Below are 23,518 nucleotides of genomic sequence, written 5' to 3' on the forward strand. Positions count from 1 at the left end.
GCTCCTGATAACGGAGAGTGAACCGCAGAGGGTAGGCTGAAGTCACAGTGTGAGTGAAACCGTCAGGGGTGCCCAGAAAGAACATCTTTAGCCAGGAAGTGGCCTGAGTTCCTCAGAAACCTTCAGGCTTTGCAAGCAGAGGAGCGTTGGCTCCTGAACCACTGAACTCCAGGTTCTCCCCAGCCTCCCACGGCGTCTCCCCAGACCGGTGGGTGAGGTCGGACTGCAAGGGAGGAGAGGTCACAGGTGGCGGGAGTGGGCCAAGGGAGCCCAAACAAAGCCCGAAGTCTGCGTCTCTGGCGCTCCGCAAGGAACGCTGTGCAGAGAGATGGGACCCTCCGGGAGCCGGGCCGGGCGCTGCAGATTGCGTCTGGGCCAGGCCTGTGGGTCTTCCAGCTGAGCCTCCCGCCCACTCCCACAGCCCGCGACAGCCACCAAGCGGGACGCGCAGCGCGGCCCACGCCCACCCACCCACGTGGGCACGCCCCCCGCGGCGCGGCGCCCCGCCCCCAGCTCCCGGGCTCGCTCGTGCGGGGAACCTGCACGGCTCGTGGGCGGCGGCGGCGGCGTCCAGGCCCGGCTCCCGCCTCCGCGACCGTGTAGCTCGGCAGCCTGGGTGAGTCGCCGCTCCCTCACCCTTGGGATCCCCTCCAGGCGCAGCCACACAGCAGTCCCGCACCTTCTCTTCCCCGCCCCCCCCGGCCACCTTCCGCCCACGCGAGGGCGACGCCCTGTCTCCCAGCCACCCCTCGCCTTCTTGGCTCGGACCCCCGGAGACCGCGGCTGTCGCCCGTCCGGCCGCGACGGCTGGGGGTGGCAGGCGTCTTTGTTCACGAGGGGCCCCTCCCGCGTGGTGTCACACTCCCCCCCCCCGTTCGGCGCTCACCACGGCCAGGTGGCGGCGGGTGCCTTTTGGGGTGCGCGGCTGTGCCATTGGTGGATTTTTTTAAACCCTGCTGGAGGGGGCGGCGAGCGCACCGCACTACCGGCTGCTGCTCCCGCTCTCCCGCCGCTCCTCTCTGCGGCTACTGCGCGCCTCGTCCCGGGCGGCCCAGCGCGCTCCTCCGACGCCGAGATGAAGGTGCTGGGACACAGGCTCCAACTGCTGACAGGTACCGTGGCTTGCCGCTTGCCACTGCCGCTCTCCAATTTGGAGCGGGCTCGGGGCGCGGTGGCCCGGGTTGGAAGGGGCGCTCTCGGGTGCGCGTTCCCAGATGAGCGAAACCTGAGGCACGCCCGGCTCTACTGAGCCGCGAGCGCCGGCGTCTGGGAGGGTGGAGCGCCAGGGAGGCCCCCTGCGGTATCCCGCTAGTGGAGCTCTGATTAGCAACCCTAAGGGGAGCCCAGGAATCTCAGTCTTCCAATCAAGTATCGCACGTCCCCTGAGAAAGCAGACCTGGGCCTCCTAGGGGAGTGGGGAGAACCTGTGTAAGGGTTTTCTGTCATGGTCAGAGCCACCTTTCTCTCTGGAGAAAGTTTATTGCTGGAAGTAGAGTCAAGTGGCCTGGGAAGATGGGAAGCTAGATTGAACCATAATGACTGGGGCCATCCACCTTGGGGCCACTCTAGAGAAGAAATTAGATGTCCCGCTGAGGGCATCCTGGGGCCAGTGCCTGGAATGCCTTGGCCAGGCTGGATGCCTAGAACAGATGGGAAAGGGAGCAAGGACAGAGGCCGGGTGTCAGAAGGGTAAGCTGCTCCTCACACATGAAATCCAGCATCAGTGGAGGCTTCCGTTCCCACTGGGCTGGAGGGGACAGCCCCGGTCCAGATCCCACTGGACCAAGCTGACCGAGCCTCTGTTAGGTGCTCACCATGTAAAGTTGATGAACATATTCCAAGAGATGCCTCTTGGCACTTGGGGTCCTGCTGCTGTAAGGCAAAGAAGGGGCTGCCGCTCTGTGTATGTACCCAGGAAAGGGGATCTGGGTTAGGGATCTGAAAGGGCGCAGAGATCAGAGCTGCGTTTGAAGACGGACACTGAGAGTAGAACTTTCTGTTCATGGAAAGGGAGGAGGTCACACTTCAAACTGAAGGAGCCAAGGGTGTTCTGCATGTGCCCTGGAGTGTGTGTGGCATGACCCTGGCGCGCGCGCGCGCGCGCGCGTGTGTGTGTGTGTGTGTGTGTGTGTGTGTGTGTGTGTGTGTGTGGTGTGTTGGGAATGGCGGTGGGTGGAGTTATAGGTGGGAAGTAGGCCAGGTGAAGGTTTGGGTTGTGTGTACTAGCATGTATGTGTGTGAGTGTGTGTGTGTGTGTGTGTGTGTGTGTGTGTGTGTGTGTTGGGAATGGCGGTGGGTGGAGTTATAGGTGGGAAGTAGGCCAGGTGAAGGTTTGGGTTGTGTGTACTAGGGTGTTGAGGTGTGTGTGTGTGTGTGTGCTGGGGTGTTAGAGGAGGAAAGTAGGCCAGATGAGGGTTTGGGCTATATGCTAAACCACAGTGGGTCACGCTGGGCTCATGGAGAAGGGCAGGCGGAGATTCCTGGGGCCTTGGAAGCCCTGGCTGGGTGTTGTTGACACCTGCCGTTGCCCTTTCCTTATGACCGTCACCTGAAACAGAGCTTGCAGCAGGTTCACTCCCAACACTCAGACCCTAACGCCTAGAGGGCAGAACCAGGTCCTCTCATCCCCATCTGGCCCTCAGAGGGAATGGAGATAGCCGGTGAGGGTCTGGAAATTGAGGTCCGTGTGCAGTGTGCCCTCAGGCCCTCGATGTTCCGTGGCAGGCTTCCGAGGACTTCCGCAGGACTCTGTCACTGTCAGAAGCTCCCAGTGTACCAGGCTCAGCTGTGGCATAAGCATGGTGAATTTAGGGCCGGCCAGCCTGGGCTGTGTGATGAGTTCACACCCCTTCTTGTCTCCTTCACGACCCCTCCTCATCACCACCCCCAACTCCTTGTGTCCTCTTCCTGCCTCATAGATGTGGAGTCACACTCCAGCCACAGCTGGTTGTGATTTCAAACAGGTCGTTTAACCTCCGTGTCATTCATAAGATGGAGGTTAAACAGACACCTAAGAGATGTTATGGGGCCTTTTGAGACAGAGCAAGTGACTCATTTGATTAGAACCTCAGAGGCCTATCTCCCCTCTGGCTGCTTTTTCTGGTAATGAAGGATTCTACCTGCCTTGGCTCATTGGCTAGTAAGGACTTGGGATCTGCCACAGACACTCCACATTACCCCCGCTGACAGGCAGCAGTGAGGTTTTTTTTTTTACTCATCTCCGTGGAGTGACGTGCAGGTAGCTGGGTGATTATTGTGGTAGTGTACAAGTGCTCATACCTCTTGGCTTGGTCTAAGCTCATGCATCCTGCGCCTTGACTGTGTCCCCTGGATGATCTTGCAGAGGCCTCTAGATCCTTGCCCTCATCCACTGCTACGAGGTTGTTTCTAGTAGTTTTTACAGTGTCCGTCTTACTGTCATTACCTATTTGACAACGGGGTTGGTCACTCTCCCACACTTGCATGGCTGAGAGTGGCTCAACTGTGGGCCAGACTAAACCACTCCACGCTTCGTGGGAGCAGCTTGTTAAATGTTGCAGCATCTGGCAGTGATCTCCCTTGGCCTCTGAGTTCATCCCTCAGTGCCCTGAGGGTTCCTGTCCCCTTCAGGGTATCCTAGCTCTCTTACTGGGTTCTTTGTACAGTAGACCTCTTTGAGATCTATTTCTGGGGAGCTTGGTTTGGCCTCAGTCTCCATCATATGAGGTTGGACCCCGATGTCCTGACGCCCACAGCAGGTGCCCCTTTGTGGGGACCAGAGAATGCCTGGACCCAGTGTCCTAAAGAGAACAGAGGACAACCAGAGGTTCCAGATGGCTCCCTGAGACGTGGGGGAGAGGGGGTTCTTGCCACAAATGAAGAGAGGCAGCAGGCAGTTTTGACCCCAGAGGATATGAGCTTCAGGGTTCCTCTCTGCATCTCTGCTCCTTGGGCAGTGCTGAGCTCTGAGCTCCAGACTTCTCAGCAGTTTGGGGTGGCGAGTCAGACCTCAGAAGTATGAAGGAGCCCGGACCAACGTCGGTTCACACACAGGTCCCTCCCAGCCCTCAGGGGCAGGCATGGCAGCTTGGTCTCCCAGCCCTCAGAGGTGGGCATGGAGGTTGTTGCAGTCGGTGGTTTTTCTTTTGCGTGTTCTGTGTGGTGGTGGGATGTCTGTCTGTCTGCAGACTGTACAGCAGCTGTTCTCATGTATTTCTACTCCAACAGTACGTTTCCAAGATGGTTTCAGAGAGCTCTCACATGGCAGACTGGAGCTTTAACAGGGTCCTTTGAAGTCTGAGGATCTTGGCTTTTTCTTTTTCTTTTTCCCGTCCCCTGAGACAAGGCTTCACTGCATAGCTCCATCTAGTCTGGAATTCACTGTGTAGACTAGGCTGACCGAAAACGCAGAGATTTGCCTGCCTCTGTCTCTGGAGGACTGGAGTGTGTGTGTGTGTGTGTGTGTGTGTGTGTGTGTGTGTGTGTGTCTGTCTGTCTGTCTGTCTGTCTGTCTGTCTGTCTGTGTGTGTCTATGTGTGTCTGTATTTGAGTTGTGTACAAGCCAGCGTGTCTCTGTAGCCCAGGCTGACTGTGTTCTTACTGTACTTAAAAAAAAAAACCAAAAAACAAAAACAAAAACCCCAGGAATTTCTGATGCCATTACAGGCTCTAGATTTAAATTTATTATATATATATATATATATATATATATATATATATATATATATTGTCTGTCTTCAGACACACCAGAAGAGGTCATTGGATCCCATTACAGATGGCTGTGAGCCACCATGTGGTTGTTGGGAGTTGAACTCAGGACCCCTGGAAGAGCAGTCAGTGCTCCTAACCGCTGAGCATCTCTCCAGCCCCTCACTGTACACGTGAGGGCGACCCTAGCTCCTGACTCCCCTGAGCTTGCAGCTGTGTGCCATTACACCCAGCTTTATGCGATGCTGGGACTCAGGCTCGAGGCTGATCGTGTGTGCTCGGCAAGCGCTTGACCAACCGAGCGGCATCCCCAGCGCAGCCCGTGTGTCTTGGCAACCTTCGCCTCATGGTTCTTGTGGAATGAATGCAGGGCTGCAGGCCTTTAATCCCAGCATTTGGCTGGCGGATCTATGTGAGTTTGAGACCAGCCTGGTCTATAAAGTGAGTTCCAGATCAGCCTGTAGATTTACAGTAAGACACTATCTTTAAAAAACAACAATACAAAAACCTAACTTGTATAGTTTTGTATTATTTTTAAAAAAAACCAACTCGTATAATTAAAGAAGCAAAGGTCCTTCAGTTCTGTGTATAGAAATTTGGGTTTAAGTCATTGTTGGAGTTACTTTTTTGACGCCGTGATAAGACACCGTGACCAAGGCAACTAGGAGAAGGAAGAGTGCGTTTGGGGCTTATAGTTTGGAAGGAGTCCGTTACATCATGGCGGCAGGCAGGCAGGCAGGCAGGCAGGCAGGCAGGCATGGTGCTCAAGCAACAGCTGAGAGCTCACATCTCCATCCAGAAACTGGAAACAGGAAGAGTGTAGTGTAGTAAATAGACCTTAAACCCATCCCAGTGACACGCACCTCCTACCCTTCCAGACAGCCGCCAGCTGGGCACCAAGTTCTCATTCAAACCACCGTGGTGGTCATGGAGTGTCTCCCACAGTTTTACAGGACACATTTAAAGAGTGCCTGATTATCGTCGGGCCTGTTGAGGGAAAGCTAAGGCATAAAGCTTGCCTTTGGGGCCTAGAATCTGAACCCTTGAATCTTCCTCTCCAGACTATTCATCTCAGTACACACCACTGTTTGACTGGGGCGCTGGGCTGTAGCCGTGGGATTTCTAGATCCTCAGATATGGGGAGACTCCCACTGTATGGGAGAGAGCTGGTACCACGCTCATGGAAGGCAGGTTGTGGTGTATCGGGTCTTAGCAGCGTGTGATCTGTGACTCTGCGGTTGAAGCTCTAAGAGCAGGTAAAGGTGAGTGGAGAGGAATCCTGTCACTGTTTATCCGAGAGAGTGGCAGCAGCCAGTTGCAAAACACTAGAGTTCAATTAGGACACGCGTGCACAAACACACACGCACACATGCACACATGCACGGGCAGCTGCAGATCTCACTGCCAGAGGTCATTTACCCACCCCTCAGATGTCCCCTTAAAAATAAGTAATGCTGATGGCGGTGACAGCTCGGCACTGTGTGGCACTGTCCCCTTGTCCAACGGCCCCCGGTGCCATCTCTATATTATTTCTCTTGCCACGGTAAAGTCTCATGATCAGCGTACTTCTCCTATTAAGGAAACAGACAAAGAGCAGCAAATCACTCGCCCAAGGTCACATTGGTGGCCAGCGACTGTCTGGAGTTTGAACCAGAAGAGCTGGCTCTGGAGTCTGGGAAGTTTCCTTAGAACTATGTTTCCTGCATTAAAAAAGCGACATCTTCATGGCTGGGGCGGAGACTCAGTGGCAGGGCACTTGCTTAGCCTGCAGAAAGCCCCGGGCCCTAGGTTTTATCTCTGGTGCCCTCGAATAAAGCTTTGCTGGGGTACTGATGGGCATTGAAAGGCCATGGCAGATCGATGGCAGGGCAGAGTATATGCGATTTTTACCTTTTATTTCCTCATTTTTCTTAGTGAATGTGGACGCATGAATATCAAGTTTACCTTCTGTTTGGTTTGGTTTTTTTTTTTTTTTTTTTTTTGAAACAGGGTTTCTCTCTGTAGCCCTGGCTGTCCTGGAACTTGGTCTATAAACCAGGCTGGCTTCCAACTCAGAGACCCGCCTGCCTCTGCCTCCCAAAAGCTGGGATTAAAGGCCTGAACCATCACTGCCCTGGCATCACGACAAACAAACAAAAGCAAAAAGACAAACAACCAGGCTCTTTTGCAGCTCAGGTTGGCCTTGAATTTTCTATAAACTGAGGACGACCTTGAAGTTCTGATCCTCCTGCCTCTGCTTCCCCAGTGCTGGGGTTACGAGAACGTGCCACCCTATCCAATTGATATGGTGCTGAGATTGAACCCGGGACTTCATTCCCTCTGGTCAAGCACCGTACCAACCAGCCGACAGCCATAACACTTAAGTTCTGCGACCTCAAACCGAAAAAACAGCTAGGTGTGATAGCTCACACCTGCGGTCCTCCCACTTAGGAGGCTGAGGGAAGAAGGGTGTGGGTTTGGGCTAGCACGGGTTCCAAGGGGAGACTGTCTCTGAAACCATTAAAGTATAAACAAATGGAACTGAAAGCCTGCAGACGCCTAGCAGAAAAACACTGTAAGGGCTGTGGTTCCAGCCCTGTGAGCTCAGAGAGGGCTAGATCTACCTTGCCGAGGGGGGAATTCAAGAGATGAACAGTTGTTCTTCCAAGACCCCAAGGGGGAAAAGATAGTGCAGCCTAGCGAATGGCGCCCCTGGCAGAGGTAGAACACGGGGGGCACAGTATACGGGCTCCTACTTCCGGCCTCACTGCATAAGTACCTACCTCGGTTTCCCCTTTATGTGTTTAGAGTGCATTAGCAGAAGGACAGCCCCAAGCAGGTGCTCTGACCTTAGTCCCTAGGACCTAGGAATGTCCGCATCCATACCAAAGGGACTTTACAGATTTCATCTGGAGAAAATTCCTAGATTAGCAGGTGGGGTCCTTTGCGTACCTCCTTTTCCCCACTGTACGAGGGAGGCCGAAAGTATCCTGTTATAGAAACAGCAGCAGAGCAGCCTGCCCACGCTGTTCGCTTGGCTGTACTTTTTCCCCTCAGGGTCTTGGAAGGCCGACTCCCACGAGCCTTCAGAACGGCTATGCATCCCTAGATTTGTGCTCTGTTAGACAGATCTATAGAGGCCCGGAGCAAGCTGCTTTGCTGTTGGCCATGCCGTGGGGAAGGCCACCTCGATAAGGATGTGGGGAACGCTGCCTGGTTAGGGAGCAAGTCTGTAGTGCCCCCTGCCCCCAGACTCGACCTGCTGACTATGGGCTTCCGACCTTCAGAACTGTAAGGACGTTATGTCCAGGTAATGTAGATTCGTTAGACCACACCCTGGAAAGTGACCCGCAGAGAAGGTGGGCAGGCCCCTGAGGCTTGGGATCTGCGTGGACGCTTCCGTCAGCCCTGGCTGTATGACCTGGAGCTGAGCTTGGCTGTGCCCCAGTGTAGTCCTGGGCTCAGCTGAGAAAGCTTCACAGAAGCTAGAATTGGCCGTGTGCTTCGACCCTGCCTGCCACACCCTGATCCCCTTGGGTACAGAAGATTGTGTATCTATACACACAGACACACACACACACACACAGAGTCCAGTCTGTGGATGAAGTGTCTGCTCCAGAGTGACTGATAGAGCACATACCTTTGGGACATGCCAGCTTCTCCGCTCACTTGCATGGTGAGGGGTCTTTGTAGATAGTGTCTAAGCTTGTCCTCCACCCCGTAGAGCAGCGTTGATGCCTAGGCCTTCCGTGCTCCCTGACACATGGGGAGGGGTAATCTATCTTTGGTGGTTTCTACTAGAGTAGATGGTGGTGTGGCCATTCTAACGCAGGGAGGATAGCCTGTCTCCATGCCAGTGAAACGCGCTCCCTACGCCCACCCCATCCCCACTGCCCCAGGGCACAGCACAGCATGACTGTGTCCATGACTTCGTAAGGACAGATGCTGGGGTTCACGTGGTCCTTTGAGCTCAGAACAGGGAGGACGTAGAAGTTAAAGACGGTAGATTTCTTGGTGCGAGTGGCAGGCTTAGACCCACACTAAGGGTGCAGTATTGGGCCCCATGGCAGCCACAGTGGGCATGGGCTACCCTTTGGTCTCCTCCACTCTTATTTTCAAGACAGGGTTTCTCTGTGTAGCCCTAGCTGTCCTGAAACTCATTCTGTAGACCAGGCTGCCTCGAACTCACAGAGATCCCCCTACCTCTGCCTCCTAAGTGCCGGGATTTAAGGGGTGAGCCGCCACTGTCTGGCTGCTCCACTCTTGTTAGTTTGGTTGTGTGGATTGGTAGATTTCTCTTGATGACGGGTCATCCTCCTGATACACCCAGCAAAGAGCTCTCCCCTAAGAATTCTAACAAAAGCTGGGTCTTCGAGGCTCTGCCTCACTCAGAGCCGTCTCTAACACTTAGCAGTGTGGCTTCTGTAAAGCCTCTGTCCCTATACTCACTGTGGCCCTCATCTAATCTCCATGTTGATGTTGGAAGTATTAGGGTTCCCAGGACCCCAAATACACACTGGGTATTACTACTTTGTGTGCTTGGAGTACCAGGCCGGGGGGCTCGTTCATCCCATTCTGGCCCCATACGTCTATGGAGCTGGGGATGACCTTGAATTTCTAATCTTCCTGCCTCTACCTCAGGGCTCTGCCAGTTTCTCCATCGGCCTACAAGGACTGCCCCACTCGGACTTTCCCACAAAGCAGGCAAGCGCTGGGGCTCTTCCGAGACTATCAGCCTCCGTCCTGCCTTTCTCACGCCTCTGTTGGTATCTCTTCAGCGAGGTGACACCTCTAACCACCTGAATTAAATTGCTGCCCCTGACCGGCTCTGTCCCTTTTGAGGCCTCCATCCACAAAGGCACACAGACCTGTTGTTTGCTCTGCACCAGCCCCAAGCAGGAATCTGTTTTTGTCAGTGGTTTCTCCCTAGTTCCTGAAACAGCCTGACGCCCGAGGTCTCTTACATGATTTGAAAAAAAGGATTCTGATTTCAGAATTTTTAGAATTGGGGATATTTGACTGTATTCATGGAGAAAGCTCAGGTCTAAAATGCTCATATTAAAACTTTGAGCGTCAAGCCGGGCCGTGGTGGCTCACATTTAACCCCAGCACGTGAGAGTCAGAGGCGGGTGGGTCTGTGATTTTGAGACCAGCCTGGCCTACAGAGTGAGTTCCAGGACAGAAGGGTTACACAGAGAAACCTCGTCTTAAGAAAACTTAAAAAAAAAAAAACAAGACCGTGAGCGTCATGTCGATGTTCAGAAAGCTTCAGCCCTCCAGTGATGCCCAGCAAAGAATGGAGCTGGATGGGGCGAGACACATGGGACCGTGACTGTGGGCATCTGAGGCGGGATGGAGAGGAGAAGGTCGGAGCATTGCAAGCCTTCACATGTGTGATGTGCACCGGCGATGTGTGCCCAGATTGTATCTGACCGATGAAGGGCTTGGGTCCCTGGGTCACTTCTGGGGCACCATCATTCCTGCTTAAAGCACATAGATTAAGGATTGAGGACCCTCAGAGGCAGGCATGGGTGCCATTGCATGAGGAGAGTACGGCAGGTGGCAGCCTCCTACAGACTGGTGGTCCCTTGGATGGAGAAGGCTGGCAGGTGGTTGGTGCTGTGAAGTCCTTTTCCGTGGCGACATTGATTTCTAAAGTGCTAATTAAACAGGTGGTTTGGAGAGAGGCTTTGGGGAGGAAAACGGCTTGGGGAATGTGTGTGCCAACCCTCTGTCCTGAGACCGAGTTACAGAATCTGGGTGGGGGGAGGTATACCCTCCGTTTGTTACCTTTTCGAATCTTACCCCGGGATCTGGGACAAGCGCGTCCTTGTTTCTGGGAAACCCGCCAGGTTGGGCAGACGCAGCTGAGCCGAGTGGGATGCCTGTGCTGGGTAACTTTGAGAATTTGTGACGAAAGTGGCAGAGGAAGCTTTTAACTCGTGTGGGTCACGGTTACACATGCAGCTGCCAGCCGGGGCAGCCCTGAGAACTGTGATCAGAGGTGCTGCGTGAGACCCCAGAGAGAATGTTATCTGGGGCTGTGCTGCCCAGGGAGGGTCAGGGGTAGGACCACACAAGCTTTGACAGTCCTGCAGGGTCACGAGCATGCACACTGCTTGTTTGCCTGTGGAGAAAACCCTGCCCCTTCTCTCCCCTTTAACATATTTTTCGAGTATTAGGGCGGGTAGGTCTCTGGTTTCCCAGGGGAAAATGTCTCAAACCTACATCTGTGCCAATCATATGTGACAGAAAGCTGACGGCAGCCACAGACTAATCCGGCTCTGGTCCCCTCTTCCACTCAGTGCCTGGATTCATAGTCATGACTCAGGTGCTGCCTTTCACCACTGCTGGTCCTAGTCTCCGACCTCAGAATCCAAAGTAGCTGCTCAAGTTCCTGCCATCACACCTGTATCCTAGCCAGAAATCTAGCAGGGAAAGAGCCAGAGAACAGTATATCTTGGGCCAGTGAGATGGTTCAGTGGATAAAGGACTTGTAGCTGAGCTGGGCAACCTGAGTTCCATCCACAGACACCCGTGTGGTGGGAGAGGACCAGCTCCCCACACACTGTCCTCTGACCTTCACAAGCAGTCATATCGTGTGTGTGCGTGCATATGTGTGCATGTGTGTGCATGTGCATGCATGTGTGTGTGTGTGCACATGCGTGTGCATATGTGTTCTCTCAATTAGGAGGTGGAGGGAGCAGGCCCCATCTTTGCCTCAGGCAGGGGCCTGCTCTAGCTCCACACAGTTGCCGCCTGGGTGTGTGGTTAGAATTTTAGCTCCCTCTGCCCTCGCTCTGGGGATTAGAAGTTTTCCGCCTGGAGCTGTGTCGTGTGGAGGAACAAAGCTCACACACTGGTGCTGTGCCTGTCAACTTCAGCTTCAGAGAGAGCCACTGGTCGTTGTACTTCTGAGTACAAGCCTTGAATCTCTGTCCGCCTCTAAAGCTGGGCGCCTCGGACAGCTCACAGCAGGTGGGCAGCTCAGCTTGGCTGACATGGTGGCGTCTTGTGCTGTCATTGCTGTCCCAGCAGCCTTGAGACTGAAGAGCAGGTGTCACGGCACAGTGTGCCCTGGGGAAATGGTGCTGCAGAGACAGGGGTGGCACGAGGCGTGTGGGCACCAGCAGCAAGGAGAGGGCCAGAGGCAGAGTTGAAGTGCAGGGGAGTTGAAACCGTTTATTTCCCATTTTCTGAGGAACCTGTGAGGGAGCTGGGGTTCTGTTTGTTTGTTTTGTGTGTAAGACCAGGTCTCCCTTATAGCTCCTGCTGTCTTGGAGCTCACTGTGTAGACCTGGTTGGCTTTAAACTTACAGAGATCCTCCTGCCTCTGCCCCTGCCTCTGAGTGCTGGGATTAAATGCAGGCACCACCACGCCCAGCTGAGGGAGTTTTGTTTGTTTTAATGAGATCCAGACAGTCTTCTGTGATCTCAGAGACAAAGCCGTAAGTGGTAAGAAGTCACAATGGGCTGAGGGACAGACCCCAAGTGAGGGTCAGAGTTCAGCTCCCCAGAACCCATGGAAATGCCTCTCTCCGTAGTCCAAAAGATTAAAGGCGAAGAGGTTCACAGAGTAAGCTACCTAACTGAAATGGAAGCTCCAGGTTTAAGGGAGACCCTGCCTTGATGTATGAGGTGGTGACATCAGGCGACATCAGGAAAACACCTGGTGTCAACCTTGGTCCTATATGCATGAATACATGCACATAACACACACACACACACACACACACACACACACACACACACACACACACAGAAGTCCTTCATCTTGTGGGTGTCAATTCTAAATCATCTTATACCTGCTCGAGGAATGATTAAAAATAAAACACTGCAGATCTTCTGGCCTTCACAAGTGCCAAGTTTGCTCGTCAGCGTGGGAAAGGAAAAGGATCTCGTAAGCCAGATTTCTCACCACTCGATAAAGTCTGTGCTGTCCGAGTGCACTTAAAGGAGTTAAAGTCTAGTTCTGGGTTCCTGGTAAGCACACAGTAGGATGGATTTAGAACAAACCTGAGTGTTGGTACTTACATCCTCTGGCTCTGCCTACAGATAGGACCTAGAGCAGTTACCCTGGAAGTACTGAGCTCACCTGCTCCCACATCCTGCTTTGTGAACGGCGGCCAGGGACCCTGGAGAAGAGAACACCATGGCACACGCAGAGAGCACGTGCAGTGCCAAATGTGGCCAGCCGGTTAGTGGCTGCTCAAAAACCGATGGACTCACATCAGAAGGACGACGTGCCAACCGAAAGGGACTCAGGGTGGCCAAACACGGCCCACTCTGAAGAATGAGATAGCCACAACAGAATTTAGCCCATAGAATAAATCTCTACAAGACTGCTGTGGTATGAGAAAATGGTGGGCGGATAGCTTCATGGGGGGGGATAGCACTTTCTCTCAGACTCCCAACTAGCGACCGGACAGGATGACAGAAATAGAGCACTATCGTTAGACAAACGCCACAGTAAGAACAGTGGACATGAGTCGTCAAGGGCTGCTAAAATTAGCCTGGGGAAGTATGAGAAAAAACAGGGCATCGTCAAGAGTACCTTCCTGTGTGATAACCAGCTTACAAAGAAAGGCAGTTCTCCCTGCAGAGAAGCCTGGCAGGTAACCGGAACCACCTCCCAGCAGCAGCATGGCAGGACAGAGCAGCAGCACCAACCCACTGTGCTAGGCAGCTCTGAGGAGAGCACATGGTGGTCGTGGTGTCCCATCCCCCCCCCCGTCCCCCGGCCCCCCCCCCCCGCCCAGTCCAGGCTCCTAGCGCTGAGCAAGCACAGACTGAGGGCGCTGTTCAGACTCACTGCCCAGGTGTGCTTCCCGGTGTCACGGCTGTGAAAAGCCAAGGACTGAGGTCCTGGCCAGCAGGAGAGCGAAGAGCTCAATGCTGATGCCATTTGGGGACCTCCAGAAGCCCCAGACGCCCAGCGCCCGGCCGCTTGCTAACAGCGCTGCTCCTGTGTATTCCTTCCTCTCCCGCTGTGTCTGTGCCTCCTTCACTCGGGCAAGTTTGTCGTTTGTGTCTGTGATGATTTATCTGTAAGACAGAACGGGGAAATGCTATGGTTTATTATTACAAGTGGCTCCTGTCCTCGTCGACGTGTAAAGCGTGCATGGTGTCTTTCTGTCTTAGAGGAGAGGAAATTTGGTGTACAGAACAGAAATCTGTTTTGCCCACTTGCAGACCAGCACGCTTCCTGCCAGGTGACCTGATATTTTACCCGGAGTCACAGGAGGGCTTTGTTTTGAATTTGCTGACACAGGCACGCGTTTGGTCGATATTTCTTACATGAATGGGATATTTTTTTCCCCTACTTTGGTGTGGTAGTCCTTGTCCCTAGCTCTGTTTCCGAATGGTGCTGTCCCTTTTATGATTGCATGATACTCCTATTTACATGCCTTCTATTCATTGCTTGAGGGAGCATTTTTACTCCTCCTGGAAGAGCTTTGGGGGCCTCAGATGCTTCTCTTGTTATACCTGTGGTGTCTCCTCCCCCATCCCCAGGCCTCACTGACAGGATCTTAGAAGAAGAGATAACGGGTGTGGGAGGGGAGTAGACATTCACAGGAATTGGGTGAGAAAGCAGGAAAGTGGGTCTCTCTTAGGTCTAGAGCAAAGCAGGGGCCAGCAGCTGGAGCAGAAAATGGAGAGCAGGCCAGAGAAGAAACATCCTGTGTCCTCTTCTTCCCACTCCTGAGGTGAAGACAGTGAAGACTGCACCCTTGTGGTCAGGAGAGGGAAAGGGGTGGCATCCGTAGAGAATGGCTCCAGAGGGTGTGGAGTTCAGGGTCAGGTGTGAGGGAGCAGTGAGAGGCACTTCCCAGCCGCGTCTGGAAGGGTGCTAGGGTGTGCTGACTTGGTGACTGTCCTTACGATGTCCTCCTCTTTAGTGGAACCCCAGGGTGGTTGGTTTTCAAATGTCTGGCTATTTTGTGATGATGGGTCTTGTAGCCTCAGGGATACAACACAGCTGAGTGGTAGGGGCTAGCCAGGGGGAAACAGAAGCCGTTCTTCAGTCCTCTCTTCTCCTTGGCCTCCCCTCACCCATAGCTGGTTCACCTGGAGCTCCCGAGTCTGTGGCCCTGACACTGCTAGTGTTTCCCTGCTAGTGTTTCTGGGTGGGTATCTTGGACACTAAACGTTGTAGGAGTTCCATGGTGGAAACACTCCATATGTATCGCAAACACCCACAACCTGTCCTACCAACAGCTGACTGTGTCCTCTCATTTGACAGTTGCTTACCCAGTTTAAAAAAAAAAAAAAAAAGACTGGCAAAGGACCCTAACATCACCGTCACCTTGCATAGAGGCTCAGTGGGGAAAAGACACAGGCAGAAAATCTGGCATGAGGTGGATTGGCTCCCTGAGGGAGAAGCCTCGGTGTGCTTGCTATATGCAGTTGAAGCAGGAGGCAGAGTTATTGCATAGAGCTGGACAGGAAGGTAAATGGGGTACAGCTGGGTACACAGATGGGCTGGCTGATCTGTGAAGGAATCTATGGGGCAGCAATCATCAGGCCCTAAACATCCTGGGGAAGGGAGGAGAGAGGAAGCCGTGGCAGACATCTTCTACACACACTATCAACATTCACACAGGACCAGGGCTGGCTTTGCCATCTTCCCCGTGAGCCTCACCACCGCAGGTGGCCTCTGCCACTTCCCCATGGGTTAGAGGTAATGCATATAATTTTTAGTATATGCATTGTTACATTTTTATGTGTGCATACACACATACATATACTGTCCTGGTATGTGTGTGTGCATGTGTGTGTGTGCGTGTGTGTGCGTGTGTGCGTGTGCATGTGCGTGTGCGTGTGCATGGGTGTGTGTGTGTGTGTGTGGATCAGAGGACAACTTGTAGTAATCTCTTCACTCTGACCACATGGAGTCCAGGGTTTGATCTCAGGTCATCAGGCTTGGCGGCAGATGCCTTTGTGTGCTGAGCCATCTTGCTGGCCCTAATTGCTGTATTTTTAACCCTCGACGTTCTGAGGGTTCTATTGGCTCAGTCCCATCATAGAGCCACATTTAATGACCCTCGAGAGTGGAGCCCGGCTCAGCCTTTCACCCTGCGATGGGTTTGACTTTTCCGAGACAGAATCAGGAAGGAAGCGAGCATCTGATTGGACAGAGGGTGAGGAGGGCTCCGCTCGGCTAGTTAAAAAGTATTCTTGCCTCATTTTTGGGTATAGAACTTTAACACATCTAGTCTGATTAAATTTCGGAAGCTAAGCAGGGTCCAGCCTGGTTAGTACTTGGGCAGGAAATAAAAGCCATCCATGACAGAGTTTTCCTTTCTCCTTTGTGACGCTTGAGAGACTCAGAAGTAAAGATTACCCCGGGTTAGGCACTGCACCAGAGGGCTGCGGCCCAGCCCATCATGGCATATATATGTGTATATATGTATATATATATGTGTATATATATATATTGCTGTTGTCTCTGCCATCCCCCCCGGGGTTTTCCAGGGAGAGCACGGGGGCCACGGTCCCCCCACTGCATGGCAGCCAGTGTCCTTGTGATTTGCCCCCACGGAGCTGGGCAGTGATGCTAAACATAGCCCAGCATGGTGGGGACCAGGACTGTGGCCTAGCACAGTAAGTAGGAGGATCAAGGATCGCCCAGGCCTGTTTGGACGGAAGGCTCCAGGAGCGCTCTAAGGAATAGCGAGCGTAGCAGTCTGGAGGAAAGCATGGCGGCATTTTAGGCTCCGGCTGCCTGTCATCCACCTGCAGCCACTGGGAAGAAAAGCAGCCATCTCCTCCACCCCACCCCACCCCCCACCTCCCAGCCCCCCACCCCCAACCCTGGCTGCTGCCTGAGGAGAAATGTAACTGGCTGAGGAAGAGTGTCCTTTGCTGCCCTGAGGGGAATGTCACTCTAGCCTCTGCCCAGAAGCCCCTGAACAGGCTGCACTGCCCATTTCCCAGTCACGGAAGCTCACTGGGTTCTCTCAGTCTCTCCCTACCCCTTCCCCTCTATTCCCCGGTAGAGACCATCTGTCCTCACACTGCCCACCCTCAGCCCTTTTAATAGATTGTCCCTAGAGAGACCGTCTCCAGGTGGTTTCACAGCAGGTGGGGGAGGACAGGACACCCCAGTGCCTTGAATTGAGGTGGGCGTCGGGGAGGCAGGTGGCCAGGAAAGTCCTAATGAAGGAGGTTTCTGAGATGGCTAAGCTCCCGCTGGGGTGGATGGATGAGTGTGCACACGGCAGAAAGGAAGGGAAGAAAAGGCAGAGGGAGGAGAGAGAGGACACCGTTCTAAAAATACAGCCATCTGCATCTATTAGCTAGTTTCCCGGGAAACCTCTGGAAACAAAGCCCAGCAGGGCTTAGGGTGTGATCCTGTGGGGACCTGGGGCTTAGGGTGGCAGATCCTCCTCCTGCACGGAGGGTGCCATCCAGGCCTGGGCCGTTTGACTTCAGTCACTGGCCTTCCATAGGAGGAGAAATCAGGACAGGGTTAGGGAAGGGCACCTTTAAGCAGCCAGCTGCTCGGGACCCACCGCAGGAGGGAAAGTCGGGCCTTCGTGGCTAAGAACAGCAGGAGACAGAGCTAAAAAGGGAGGGAGAAAGGAAGCCAGGTCTCCAGGAATGGCATCCTAGCACTGAGCGGTAGGCCTCCAGTCAGGCCTGGTCTAGCCTCACCTCCCTTCCCATCACCGTCAAATGAGATAGCAGTTACAGGCTGTGAGATGCCTTTTAGGATGGATACAGCCGCGATGGCGCTCGCCTTTGATCCCAGCACACTTCAGACTGGGCACCCTATTCTCAGGTCTCATCCTCTGTTACGGGAGCAATGCCTGAAACTAGTTATGGACACTTTGTAAGGGTTTCACAGTGTGTCTCAGGATGGCCTTGAACTTACTACCCCTTACCCTAACCTTTCCTCGCTACTCTCCCTCCTGGGATTGAGTAATACAGCCTTCCAGGCTCTTTTTGTATCTCTTCTACCTGGGGTGATACTGGATGCTTTGTAGCTGCTTTGGAAACAATTTATCACCTGTGTTATACATGCTCCCTGCGCACTTTGCCTCCTGGGATTCAGTCCTGTCCTTTGCCTCTCGGTTCTGGGAACTGAACTCCAGTTGTCATACTTGGCGGCAAGTGACTCTTCCTGCTGCACCAGCCCTGTTCACCATGTTTTATTAATTGCTATATACAGCTTTTCCCCAGGATTTAAAATGATCTTAGTCAAATTAGTGAAGGAATCAGTTCGCTAATGGATCAGTCGATGGCAGCACTGTTGAGCATTCCTAAAGCTAAGGGAGCCATTGGTCACCCCCTGGGTTCCTTACAAAGTCTCCCCCAGTGACAGGATGTGCTGAACCTGAAGATGCGAACCTTTAGAACACCCTTGTTTTTTTTCTTTTTGGTAATTCATATTGGCTATAGCCCAGCTGTATCCCCAGTCCACGGTTTTTTAGCCTTTTGAGGAATATCCATTCATTTTTGCAAATCTGACCTCCAAGTGAACAAAGGTGTCAGAAATGACATAAGTATTTTAACTAATTTTTTATTTTACGTGCATTGGTGTTTTGCCTGCACATGGGTCTGTGAGGATGTCAGTCCCCTGGAACTGGAGTTACAGGCAGTTGTGAGCGGCCATGTGGGTGCTGGGAATTGAACCCAGGTCCTCAGGAAGAGCAGCTGGTGTTCCTAACCACTAAGCAATCTCTCCAACCCTGAATATCTTATTTTAATCTGAATTTCTTTGACTGTATCTCTGTGTCTTAAATGAATGTTTAACGGAATTCCTTGACTCATTTTCCTCGGGTATCTTCTGGCCTCTGCTGTTATGCCCAAGTGAGAGACAGTACTGCCTCTCTGGCAGCACCTCCTCCTGGATTGTCCCTGTCTGATATTGTCACACACACCCCCACACACACACACAGAGAGAGAGAGAGAGAGAGAGAGAGAGAGAGAGAGAGAGAGAGAGAGAGCGCGAGCGAGCGAGCGCGAGCGCTCTCTCAAATGTGTATACACTGTGTAAGTGTGGCCCTTTCTTCCTAAAAGGTCAGAAGTTTCTGCATCTGCCAGAATCAGGGTCCGGGACCCTCTGGTAGCTGCTGGCTGAGGTCATGTGTGTTTTCTGTCCTAAGCCAAGCCCTGTTCAGGTCCCAGAAAAGAAAGCTTTTACCTCCCGCCATCTTCTTCAGCTTCAGTCTGAGCCCACCTCTTTCTTGCCTCTCCACAGAGCCCTTTTGCCTCAGTGAAAGTGGGACTTTGTTTGGAACCTTAAGGGATCGTCTTGTGTTGTTTAGTTTTGCAAAACATGATTTTATTTTGAAAAGAACAAATACTCCTTGGTTTAAGTGGTCCCTTGAGGGCAGGAGCCCTGCCCTGTGATGTTCTCACCGGGTAGCTTCAGAACAAGGCCCAACCTCGTATTCCCTTCTTCCTAGGGCTTCTGCTCCACGACGTGACCATGGCGGGGCTGCAGGAGCTGCGATTTCCTGAGGAGAAGCCCCTTCTCCGGGGCCAGGATGCCACCGAGCTGGTGAGTTGCCCCTTCCAGGTCCTGGTGTTGAGCGCCACCTTGTGGTGAAAATGGAAATCATGTTTTCCTGTGGTCTTTGCTGTTGTAATGGGGAGAACCTCTCTGTGAGTTCAGAACCACCCATAACTGATGTTCATTCCTTGAGAAATGTGGCAGGACCGGCCTGGGGTACCCAGCCCATTGCTTTGCAGCTCGGAAATGTAGGAGCCCAGTGCCTTCCACCTTTCACTCTGTGTTTCTTTTTCACCTACCTTCCTAGTTTCCTTCCCAAAGAAGCAGCAAGGATTGAGATCAGGAGGCCTAGCCAGGAATCCAGCCACATGAGGCCATAGCCCTGCCCCTGAACAGAGCAGGGTTGGTCCTTCCTTTAACACATAACTCCCAGGTTATTTGAGGGTAGCCTGTGGGGCCAGAAGCAAACTACATATTTGGCAAGCTCTTCAACCCAGGTTCCATTACTCCTGGTCCAGAGCCGATCCCCCTGCTAGGTTACCTGCAGCAGCCTCCTTCCTCCCTGAATCCCCACTTCTCCTTGTGCAGTACAACCCTTTAAAAACAAACAAAATAGCCCTATGCAGTCTTGCCTGTTGTAATGGGGAGAGCCTCCCTGCGAGCTCAGAACCACCCTGAGCTGATTCTCCAGGGGCTGCTGTCTTGCCCCTGAGACTGAAGTGTTCATTCCTGGGGCTGGGGGATTGTCTTCTCTTTCCCCTGCCTCCCTCCTCCCCGCCTCCTTGAACCTTGAGTGTCTCTGCCGTGTTCCCAGCTGCTTCCTCTGCTGGAAGACATGGCCCAGGAATGCATAGAACAGGCTATCAGACCTAACCCTGAAGCCCAGGTTAGCCTGGCCTGTGCCCAGGTCTCTCCAGCCTCCTGCAGCACATTGCTGTCCCTTTGTCCCGACTCACGGTCCTTTCCTTCCCCTTCGTGGCAGCCCACCTCTTCCTTCTGCTCTACCCAGCCTCTCACTTCCATGCCACCAGGGCCATAGTTTACCTCTCCAGAGCCTGATCTGTGTTTGAGTCTCCTGCCAAGGCCTCAGTCCTTGAGTCAGCACAAGGCTCTTGCTGGGTACCCAGTGGCCTCTGGTTTTTCTAAAGGGGCGACACATCCAGTGCAGCCTCCTCGTGACTCCCAGCAAAGTCCTTGAGGTGTCGGCTGGCTGCCCCGTTCGCCGTCTTTGGGAGCTGCTGTGTCTCGTCCTGAGATGCCGGCAGTCTCTTAGCACCCCGAGCGCGGTGCCTGTCTGACCCCTTTATGTTCTGAATGGCTGTAGTTTCCCGGGTACACAGAGATACACACCCCTCCCCGATATCCACGGTGTCCACAGCCCGGGCTTCAGTGAGAGAGACAGAAGTAGATTCTTTCCTTGTCCTTGTTCCCTTCACGGCGGAGCCTAGTGACTATTTCTGTGACACACGTCTTCCAGAAGCTGTGTTACGGCCAATCCAGAGATGACTGAAACCGTGTGAGAGGGGAATCGTGGGTTCTTAGACAAGTGGGCTCTTGTACCTACAAGAGGCTCTGTAACCAGTGCAGAGGTGGGAGGGTGACTATATTCTCATCCTCTTGACCTCCGTGAGCCACTTTAGACTAGCTTTTCCTACAGAGTCCTGGGCTCTGTGAGATGCTGGGGCTCCCCCTCTGTACCTCGCTGGTCTCCTCGCCCTCCTGGGCTTTCCTACCCTCCCGACCCTCTCCTGCCCTTTGCTCTGATCTCACCTCCTGGGCGCTCGGAGATTCATGTCGGCTCTTGTTTCTGCTGTCTCTGGGGCCCCGTCCTTCCCACACTTTTATCTCCTGAGCCCCCAACATCCCGAGAGCACACAGCACACCCTACCATTATCTGCCCCATCCTTCCTGTCAAATTTTGTTTTTAACAGAACCGCCTCCCTCCTTCCTTGATGTAATTACCTTCCCACTTGGTTTCCAGCCCTCTCCCTGAAGGAGCCTGGTGAAGGGGTCCCTCTCCAGTGAACACCCACCCCCTTCTGCCAGCAGCCCCCTTCCTGCGGGATTCCCCAGGTGGCTGCCCTCCCTCCCTTGGCCCCTGTGGTCCCCCCCAGGCCTTGGAAGAATCAGTGGGTCGCACCACAGAGCTGAGGCTGGCCTTGGACTTGAGATCTTCCTGTCCCACCCTCCCGAATGCTACTGTGGGTGTGTTCTGAGCTGTATGCCCCTCATTTATGATCAGACTGTTTATCCGATCAGCCCGTGCTTGGGAGCCCACTCTAGTCCAGCCTTTACACGCCAGATATGGCCCCCCCCATCATGGTTCCTAGAGTCAGTCCAGAGGCAGGACAGGCATAATCAAAGATGCCGCTGACATTCACATTGACCAGAGGTTTGAGAAAGGAAAGTGGGCAGTGGCCTTGACAGCACCTACTATGCGTAGGCCAGGACACTGAACAGGCCTCAGCTTACCCACCCTTTCCTGGGCTTGACAGTCGTGGTGTTTCTTGGCTCCTACATCATCCTCTTTCCTTGTATGGAATGATCCAGACGCCTGTGGTGCAGCCCTGAGTCTCCCTGTGAATCCAGAAGATAGAAATCCTTGCACTGGGTAATCCGCGAGTCGCTTCTGTTAGCACGAATGTAGACTGGGGCTCCGAAGACCCATCTGTTCCACGCAGAGCCCTGGGAGCTGGGCTAACTTGTCCCCCTTTGTTTGCTTTCCTTAGGATAACCCCGATGCCTTCCTCTCAGTTGTGGACACGGACTGGAAGGTAGGTTTTGGGGTTCTGCCTCTTAAATAGGGGACCCATAACTGTCTGGACCTCTCTCCCACTGTCCTAGAGGAGAATAATAGCCAGTCAGTGTGTCCCAGTCTCTGGTGAGGTGGGCAGGCTACCTCATGGCCTGATGACCACCCGCCATGGCTCACAGAAGCTGCCCCCTGCACAGTGAAGGGGTTGAACCCTCTGTGAACAAGACAGTTGGGAAGGAAGCAAAGGCCTCCAGCAATGAGTGTGCAGAAGGGCGTGAGGGATGCTGTCGTCTGAGTCAGCATTTTCCTCCAGCGAAAGCAAGGTTGACTGTGAAATAACTCTTGTTTCCATAGCAACTGTTGCCTGGACAACCATGCCCCGATTAGTTTGATGCCAAAGGTACCATGAAAATGGAACTCGCTTTTTGTTTTTATTCCTTCACGTGATGATTTTGCTCGCTTGGTGGCCAGCTATTTCTCCCTCCGAGCCCCCTAGGAACGGTTTATTTCCTGGTACCAGAATATGTCTAACAGCAAGCATAGGAGGGAGAGGGAAACAGGGTTATTGGGTTCCCCGATTCCACTGGCCATCCAAATATGACAAATCCCCCCTGTTGGATTGAGGTCACCCCTCAGGCCACATCCTTTTCTCCACTTGACCTCTATTTGGATCAGTCTCCACGGAACAGTCTTGTGGTCTGGATGCAGGAGGTGATGGCTCCTCCCCCCAAAGCCGTTAGCCAGCAAGAATGAGGATCTGGGCCTCTGTGTTGCTGTCTTGGTCATGTGCCTCTTCAAGGACAAGGAGGCTATAGGCAGACCATATGCCCACGCCCACATCCCCTGGGATCACAGGCTGCAGCCGAAAGGAAAGGGTAGGAGTCAGCAGTGGGGGGTTAATCGGAGGCCCTGAGAAGGATTGGAGGTCTGCGGCTGGGAGGCAGAGCACCCTATTCAGAAGGCACAGCTAGGAATCCTGGGAGTCTGTGCTCTGTGTTCCAAGTGAGATTGGGGTTGGGAGTCAGGTGGGGTAAGTCTAGGGCGACTGGAGCAGCCGTGGATGGTGGGACCCAGGTTCCCAAGACCTCTTGCTCGTTCTAAAGGAATCGTCCTGTCACCCTGGGACCACTATGTAGAAGCTGGGTTTGTTCAGTTTTCCTCTTTACAGAAAAGCAGCCACAAAAGATAGTCGTTCCCTGGGCCACAGTTGGGAAGCTACCGCCATCCCTGGCTTCACAGCGGCAGGCAGCGTCACTGTCCCTTATGGGGTCAGCTGCAGGAGAAGGAATCAAGACAGAGGAACTAGACAATACAAGAGACCACAGTCTAGGTCCGTCGGTGTCCACCCCACCCCTATCACGCTGCTCCCTTCCTGCTCATCTTGTACAGTGAAGCAAGGAGCTCAGAGTGTTAGTGAGGGGACGGCGTCCAGGGGTCCAGTGCTCAAACACACCCCCATGACCGTGACAAGGCATAGCCAGACTGTCTGGTGTGGATCCTGGTACCGTGGCTTCTAGCCGTGAGGCAGGGCAGCCTACCGCGTGTCTGAAAGGTCGGGGAGCCCAGTGAGATGTACAGTCAGGTAGGGCCTAGCGTGCAGGCATCCTGACACACGTCTGCTGCCTTCGTGGTCATGC

The 23,518-nt window shown here is 53.5% G+C and overlaps 1 protein-coding gene across 3 annotated transcripts in view; it reads left to right on the forward strand.

Moving 5' to 3' along the window:
• The first annotated feature begins 580 nt into the window (after window positions 1-580).
• Window positions 581-23,518, forward strand: part of Ndrg4 (NDRG family member 4) — a 35,806-nt gene continuing 12,868 nt past the window's right edge. For 2 of the 3 annotated variants that reach the window (XM_032887328.1, XM_032887329.1), the window contains exons 1-3: window positions 657-1,112; window positions 19,080-19,174; window positions 21,856-21,900. In XM_032887328.1, coding sequence (XP_032743219.1) covers window positions 1,076-1,112; window positions 19,080-19,174; window positions 21,856-21,900 — 177 coding nt within the window. In that variant the 5' untranslated portion in view covers window positions 657-1,075. Of the gene's footprint in view, window positions 617-656; window positions 1,113-19,079; window positions 19,175-21,855; window positions 21,901-23,518 lie in introns of those variants that run through there. The other variant, XM_032887330.1, reaches the window with a different exon arrangement.

Source organism: Rattus rattus, chromosome 17 (genome assembly GCF_011064425.1).
Source record: "Rattus rattus isolate New Zealand chromosome 17, Rrattus_CSIRO_v1, whole genome shotgun sequence".
Classification (NCBI taxonomy): domain Eukaryota; kingdom Metazoa; phylum Chordata; class Mammalia; order Rodentia; family Muridae; genus Rattus; species Rattus rattus.